The sequence below is a fragment of the Apaloderma vittatum genome, unplaced genomic scaffold (genome assembly GCF_000703405.1).
Source record: "Apaloderma vittatum isolate BGI_N311 unplaced genomic scaffold, ASM70340v1 scaffold40781, whole genome shotgun sequence".
NCBI lineage: Eukaryota > Metazoa > Chordata > Aves > Trogoniformes > Trogonidae > Apaloderma > Apaloderma vittatum.
The window spans coordinates 1-8,440 of record NW_009699208.1 but is presented as its reverse complement, the minus strand read 5'-3'; the positions used below and the strand labels follow the sequence as shown (position 1 = coordinate 8,440).

General features: G+C 42.3%; 1 protein-coding gene across 1 annotated transcript; it reads right to left on the bottom strand.

The window, feature by feature from the left end:
- Positions 1-6,904: 6,904 nt before the first annotated feature.
- MYC (v-myc avian myelocytomatosis viral oncogene homolog) lies at positions 6,905-7,467 on the bottom strand (the record flags this gene model as incomplete). The annotated part of the gene is made up of 1 exon (XM_009878273.1): positions 6,905-7,467. A coding segment is annotated over one exon (563 nt), but the record flags the coding sequence as incomplete, so codon positions are not given.
- Between the last annotated feature and the right edge of the window lie 973 nt (positions 7,468-8,440).

The following is an 8,440-nucleotide window of genomic DNA, read 5'->3' as shown; positions in this document are numbered from 1 at the left end:
GAAAAAGTTTTTTCTAATATTTTTGTTCCAGCCTGTACCCATTGCCCATTGTCCTGTCATTGGACATCCCTGAGAAGAGCCTTGCTCCGTCCTCCTGACACTCACCCTTTACATATTTATAAACATTTATGAGATCACTTGTTCCACTCCCTTCATCATCTTTGTGGCTCTGTGCTGGACTCTCTCAAGCAGTTCCCTGTCTCTCTTGAGCTGAGGGGCCCAGAACTGGACACAATATTCCAGACGGGGCCTCACCAGGGCAGAGTAGAGGAGCAGGAGGACCCCAGGATGCCATTGGCCTTCTTGGCCATGAGGGCACATTGCTGGCTCATGGTCATCCCGCTCTCCACCAGGACCCCCAAGTCCCTTTCTCTTATGCTGCTCTCCAACAGGTCCGTCCCCAACCTATACTGGTACTTGGGATTGTTCTTTCCCAGGTGCAAGACTCTGCACTTGCCCTTGTCGAACTTCATAAAATTTCTTCCCACCCAACTCTCCAGCCTGTCTAGGTCTCTCTGAATGACAGCACAGCCTTCTGCTGTGTCAACCACTTCTCCCAGTTTTGTGTCATCAGCAAACTTGCTGACAGTGCTCTCTATTCCCTCATCCAGGTCACTGATGAATATATTGAACAGCACTGGTCCCAGTACTGACCCCTGAGGGACATCACTAGACACAGGCTTCCAACTAGACTCTGTCCCATCGACCACAACTCTCTGACTTCTTTCCTTCAACCAGTTCACAATCCACCTCACTGCCCGATAATCCAGACCACACTTCCTCAGCTTAGCTATGAGGATGCTGTGGGAGACAGTGCCAAATGCTTTACTGAAATCATATTTTCTACATTTTTGCTTGCTTTTAGATATGTCATCACTGGCTTCCCAAAACCATTCTTGTTGGAAAGCCTTGTTCTGGTGGCAGTCATTGCAGAGCAGGTTTTCTTTCTTGGGACACAAATGACATGAATTAACCCAATTTCTTGAAGGAGTGATTGTAGTGCAGTCAAATGAAAACCCAAAGAGTTCAAGGAAAGAGAATTGCCCATATCGAACTGAACAGACCTAAATAAACTACATAAATGAGACTGAGTAAATCTGGAAGTTGAGCAATGTGGGGTCTGTCCATGCTGGGATAAGAGCCCAACTGCTATCACAGATTTTTCTACAGGGGAGGGAGAGCAGGGATATTTTCATACTGGGGGGAAGGTTGCAAACCTTCAGTTCACATTTGCTGTATCAACACAGTTGCAAAGTTGATCCCTCTTCCCCTAATTCATCCGTAGCGCAGCACAGCCTTGGTCACAAGCCAAGAAGGGCTTTGTCAGACACTCGACTGGGCACTAGATCACAGGAACTACCTGCACCGAGAGGTTTTGTTTGGTTCTGCTGTCGTCACGGAGCAGATTAATGGGAGAAAAAGGAGCGGAAAGAAGCTCTCGCTCCGGCAGCTGCATCCCTATGAGCAGCCCCTTGTACGCGTGTTGGCGCCGGGAAAAAAAATGTGCTGGGAAACGGGAGCGCTGCGGTGAAACTGCAACCCGCAGCCAGCCAGGGGCTGTCCCAAGGGACCTGCCTGCAGGAGCAAGGCTTTGTGTTTGATCATGCTACAAAACTTGGAGATGGGGGTTTGCCTACTTACTAATAGTAGTTGTATATAAACCATCATTTCTGTATTTTTTTTCCTCCTGCTATTTCTGTCCTCTTTCATCATGGATAAATTAGCATGAAGGAAGCTGATGGGGCTAATTAGTTCCAAGCAGTGTTAATTTCTCTGCTTGGAACTCATTGTTACCCAGTCAGATTGCTCCATTTCTTGCAGCTTTTATTTAAAAATCTCTCCACTCATAGCACCTAATCTTTTATTTCTTTTTTTTCTTTTTCTTTTTGATCTTATAGGAAAAACATAATTCCACACAACCAGGACATTGAAGCTTGCAACAGAAATTACACATGGTTGCAAGAAAGGTTTTGCCTCAAATGGAAATGCATTCAACAGAACAGTCAGTAGCCATGGCAAGATCTGTAGAGAGACATACATGAAGGGTGAATTTAGCAACAAAATGTAATCACCATAATACATACTGTCAGGAACTAACCGACTTAGCTGTGCTTCTCTCAGACTTGTGTAGAACAAGGAATAGCTTCATAATTCATATATCAAGCTGGAAGCTGAAAACAATGTTTGTGGGAAAAAGATCCTTTGACATGAAAGTCAGACAGATTCTTGCAGCTCCATTTTCAGCCAACAGTCTCTCCCTCATGTCTCATGGCTTCAAGCAGGACCACGCAGATGTGTCTCATAGCTCAGGCCCCCGTGCATTTGTGGCAACTTGAAGCAAGGTTTGCTTCGTAACTACAAATACTAAATAGTTTTGGCAAATGGCAAATAATAGTTTTTCATATGCACTAATACTCAGCACCAAAAGTCATACTTGTTATTATCAGAAAAATTAACTTGTCTCATTTCCTAGAAAAGTAGAATCTGGACACACGTAAAGACAAGGTGCTTGGCATCTGCAGATGTGAAAAAATACTCTCTCATATAATGAAGAACTGTTTAAGAGGTGGTGGTGTCACTGCCTGGCTAGTGTCTCTCCCAGCCCTGTTCCCACCTGGATGCACAGTAGCTGCAACTCTTCCATTATGTGCATTACTCACACCGCAGAGTCCACTGCCGTCAGCAAGATCCTCCAAGTGCTTGCACGCTCCCTTTGCTCATGATCTCTGTAGAAAGTGAATGGCAGAATTAGGAGAAAAAAAAAACAACAACCACCTTTGACAGTTTGGTAGTCCAGAATAACAGCTAGGTAGTTGTTATTCTGAACTTTGGATAACGTTCTCACCATTGCCTGTCCCCACTGACTCCACAGCTATGTCTGAGATGAGTAAGTGGCATGAAGGTAGTAAAACCTGCTGAACATCAAACGGTTTGTACTGGAAATGAAATCCGGCTTCTGCGGCTCATCTACCTAATTTCTTGATTTTTTTTTTTTGGTATAATTTCTAGGCAGGTTTAAGCCTTGTCTGTGTGGAAACCTCAAGGGGAAACCAGGGGTTAGTTTTCAGTCAGCAGAGCCTTTTTTTCAGGAGCTTCCATATATGTCCTTTTAAAATGAGGAAATAGCAAACCTGTAAGTTGTGAAGTTAATCCTGCTTGTGTTAGGATTCTCTATTGTTCAGTTTTATTTTTCTCGTAATTCATTGGCAGATGACTCTAACGCAAAAAAAAAGGTTAAAAAAAAATCCGGTGAATTAGAAGATGGTTCATCTCTGTAGATGAAACTACCTTCCGTTTTGAATAAATTCAGATTTTAACTGAAGTGGCCTGGCTTATTTCCAGTTTACAGTAATTCCATTCCACTTACCTGAAATTCTCCTTTTAATACAACTTGGATGAAGTGTTTGTCATCTCTCAACTGTCTGCAGTGGTTGCAAAGGGTACAGGAGCAGGAGTGGTTATGGCAGGAGAAAGTAAAGCAATTTCTTTATGGGCAGTGATAAAATTTTCGAGAGCATTCTCCACTGGCACAAATTTGTTTCCCTGGAAGAAACAAGGAATTTCCACAGGCTCCAATGGTTGCTGAATTATGCAGACACAGGTGCTTTTGTACATCCCAATGCTCCCCCCACATATTCTATATTGATACATTGAAGTCATTTAGATTATTAGTTGGCTGGAAAGGCAGAACTTACAAGAAAAAAAAGTAAGCTGGAACCCTAAAAATCAGTATTATTAAATGAAAACAATGAAGTTATATGATAAAGGATATTTTACTTGGACCATGATGGTTTGTTTCTAGTTTTCTTTGATGCCATATTTTGTTTAACGATTTTTTTCTGGAAGAGAAGTAGCTTGAAATCTCCTGTGAAAGTAAAGGAGCAGAAAGATGAAGTTAAAGATGCTCCTTGTATCTCACGTAGTGTTTTGGTACAGCTGTTTGGCAAGCACTGTAAATACTTACTGCATTTTGTTTCAAGGCTCACAGGCTTCTTTTAGAAGCTTATCTCTTTTATTGCTCCAAAACAGCAGCAAACCTCAACACTTTCCTATGCATATACAACGCATTGTTAACTGAATCCAGCCCTGAAAATCTTGTGGGATGTCTGTGTGTTCTGAATGTCATAACCTCTCATGCTGAGTCGGAGAGTGGAATCCACCTTCCCCCTTCATTGCAGCAACAGTTTAATGACCGGGAGAGGTTTCTTACCCCTGCACACCGAAAACCTGTTTTAAAATTATTTATTTATTTACTGCACTATTTAGGTACTTTGCAAGCCTTTGGCAAAGTAAAAAATGTCATAACTGTGAAATGTCATCCCATAAAATTGTACTCGTTTAGAGTGCCAATTTGGGATCACATTCATGAGCTGGTGTGCTCTTCCAGTAAGCAAGTGTCAAGCGGAACCAATGCTCAATTAAAAGATGAGAGTAAGAAATTGAATAACTGCAAGTATCCTATTCATCAAAAGACTGAGAATCTTCAGTAGATAGAAGAAGATAACAAAACTGTTCTCCAAATGACTTAAGACTTAGCTGACAAATAAGGAGAGGTTTGTTAATCACTGTGGTCTAACCTTATTTAACGGGAAGAAGTGTGGCGGGGTTGCTAATACATGCGACTTGGACTCAAAGCTGACAGATATTTTTCATAGTTCCTGGATAGATCTGCACCTCTTGGTTTGTTTTGGAGGACGGAGATGCAGTTAGAAATTCCTGAACAAGAACTTGTTGCTGTTCCAATATTATGGCAATATTTCAAACAGGATGCACGCCAAAAGGCAAGCAAAACTTATTATCTTTTAAAATAAGTTACCCTGTATAATAAAAGGTAGAATTTTTCTGTTATTCAAAACTAGACTATGTCCTGATATACAGTTCAGATACAATTAACAGTTTCATTTCACATCATTCTTTTTTCCTCATAAGTGAATATCTGAATCACACAGTGAAAAAAAGCAACTGCAGACCACTTCTATAAACCAAATTACAAGCAGGTGGTGAAGACAAATTGAAGAAAAAAGCCTTGCTTTCTTCTGGTTTTCTAATCAACTTTTTCTTTTTTTTTTTTTCCCATGAAGCCTCCAGCTCAGCACCTAAAGCATGTCACCACATAGGATTTAGACACCTTTTGGAAGCTCCATGTGCAAAATGGTCAGGACAGTTACACTGGGCTCTGCAGGGCAGAGTCCTTTGGCATCTACCCAGTCTATAAAATGTTACCTCCCCCCACCCCATATGCACCTACACTCAATCCTTCTTCTCCTCGCTCTGAAATCAAAAGCAATAGTAAACATGAACCCCAAGACCCAGCTTGGTTGCTGGCACTGGTGTTATCTGGCAGTCCTGCTCCTCGAATGGTGATAAGTCAAGCAAACATGTATTTAACAGGAATTATGAAAATCAAAAAGTACAAGGTTTGACTTTTTGAAAAGCACCTTCTTCCTACACATCAAAGCGCTCATTGATTTCTTGCTGAAGTTCTGACCAAAGTGGAGTTAAGTGGGTGAAAGGAGAGGAGGAAAAGATCAAATCTCATCTTAGGAGCTGTGTCAAGCGAGTAGTTTATGGCCCATCTGAAGCTGCTCATGAGACAATTTCTGAATGTAAATATGATTTGTCTGGCAAATGTTAGGATTCTGTCTGAGCATATTCTCCAAGTGAGAAAAATCTCATCTTTGCTTCCCTTTATGCGCCCTTGAACTTTGTATTTTTTGAAATCCCAAGTAACTATTGACATTAATAAAGCCTTAAGGTGTTTGACCAAGATTGGCTCTGCTGGTTTCAACACTTAAAAAGGGAAACCGCTGTTGTTTTAACCACTTCACCAGCCACCATCTCAGTTTATTTTCTTATCCCATTTAACTTCTGTTCAAAATCAAACAGGAAGCAATTAAGGTGAGCCTACTACAAAGGAGCGCTCAAAATACGTAGCTGGGTTCCTAGTGCAGAATGAAGGTCATGCCCCAGAAATGCAATTACACGTATTTTTAAGGAATGCAGAGCCCATACACTGGGGTGACTGGCATAAAAATACACCCCTTGAACTTTACTTTCAGCAGGCGGGTGATCATGGCCAAGATAGACACTGCTACTACCATCTTCATGGAGGCACTGATGACAACACATAAGATCAGGGATTTTATCTGCTTGAACTAACAGAAGGGGGGAGGATAAAACTCAAGTCCCTGCTAAGCTGCAAAACTGTGATCATTTCTTCTCACCTAACTCCCCTTTAACCTTTGTCACTGACATGATGACAAGGACGAGGATGTCATGGAAATAAGTGTCTACTGACAACAGTGGGATATAAAGCAAAGGCTTTACACAAGATTTAGCTAATTATATTTTGGGCAAATATTTATTTATCTAAAAACAAAATAAAAATCATTTTTAAAAGAAAAAATGTATTTAAATAAAAAACAGAATTGTGAAATGTTATGGCACAGAAGTTCAAGACAAGTATAAATCCAGTTGCCACAACTGTTGCGTATTAATGTTGCACATTTTTCTATAAAGGCTTTATTAAAGGTATTTACATGGCAATAAGATGTGTAAATATATACAGCAATCTGGGGACGACTTTATTTTTTGGATTCTCGTATGAAAAAATGCCTTAAATACAAAATTTTAAAAGAAAAAAGTTGAAGAGTTCATCCCCAAGCATGAAGAATGTCCCATCATCCCTTATGCCCAAAGTATCAATTATGAGGCAGTTTTGAGGTTCTGGCCAAACCCTTGGGAGATTCAGCCAAGGTTGTGTAGTCTCAAGTTAAATCGCACAGCATGCAGTTGCAATAGTTCCATACTCAATGGACTGGTGTAGTTCATGATATTAGAAACATTAATATTTTATCATAGTTTCAGTCTAGTCTGGGTTATTCTAAGCGATGCCCAAGAGTTCCTATGCACAAGAGTTCCTTAGCTGCTCAAGTTTGTGTTTCAACTGTTCTCTCCTCCGCCTCAACTGCTCTTTCTCTGCGATCAGTCTGTGTTCGTCTGACTGGATGGAAAGAACGTACTCTGTTGCTTTTTTCAGGATTACAACCTTGGGCGCCTTTTCATTGTTGGCCACCTCGGGTATTTCATCACGCAAGGCAAAGAAACTCAGCTTCAGCTCGTTTCTTCTCTGGCGCTCCAAGACGTTGTGCGTCCGCCTCTTGTCGTTCTCTTCTGAATCTGACGTGCGGGGACTCGAGCATTTTCGGTTGTTGCTGATCTGTTTGAGAACTCTGCCACTGTCCAACTTTAGCCTTTTTGCAGCTGGGTATTCAACCTTGGTGGAGGGAGGAGCGGCGTAATTGTGCTGATGGATGTTGACGTGACACCGTTTGAGAACCAGTGGGCTGTGGTGGGGCTTACTGTTCTCTTCTGATGTGTCTGTGCTGGACTCTGTGCTGGATTCGGATTCATTTGCTTCGGCTAACGTAACGACATCAATTTCCTCATCTTCCTCCTGTTCTTCTTCTGCAAGGGGAGGGGAAAAAAATTCATAAGCTTATTTGTGCAAATACTCAAGACCGCTGTATTTCTAAGGGAAGGTTACTCTGAGCTGCACCACGAGGAACACATCGACAAATCCATTTGATACTGCTGGACTTCTTTCCGCAAGAACCTTTCCTTCAAGGAAGCAACCCTTCAAGCACAATAGGACACCCAGATCGCACTAAAACCTTGGCTTCCCGCTTGCAAAAGTTGCAAAGATCTTGTGTAATTCCGAGGAGTGCATGAGAGATAGCAGGAAAGTTTAACCTCAGTTGTCAGCAGAACAGTGCAATAAAGCTCCCAGACTCAAGCTGCCCTTAATTAAGGATTTAAGGCTTTGGCCACGCCTCAAAAGAAAGCTTACTTAACACATGTGTATTCAGAGACATTTTCTGAATCTCTCTTGATCTGCTAATTTGTGGAAAATCCAAGAGAGGAAAGAAGAAAAAAAAAAAAGGGAAGGCTGTAGCTTTGAGTCGAAATTCACTTTCAAACCAAATTTATGAGGGAGCGGAACACGCTGTCAAATACCTAAGGAAGCATTTCTAAAACTTTCCCAGCCCCATTCACTCCTCGACCAGTTACTTTCACTAGCACCTCCCTGACTGCACATTCCCCCCGAGGCTGTCGGGGGGAATTAACTCCTTCCCGGCTCACGGGTGGCACCGGGAGCCAGCTTCACCGGGACACCGCTGGAGACCGACTCTGAGCCCGTTATGGAACTTTCTCCCTCCACCCTCCTCTTTCTTTTTTTTTTTTTTTTTTCCCTTCTGTCTCCTTCCTTTTCCTCCCTCCACCCCTGGAGGGAAAACTGGGCTGGTTTTCCAGGAAATAAACTCGTTGGGAGCCTCTCCGTGCCTCGCTAACGTGGCATTTCAAAAAGCCCACGCGGGGAGAAAGGGGGGTGGGGGCGAGAAGGGAGGAAAGCGGGTGGGGGGAGGCCCTTGGCCTCGCG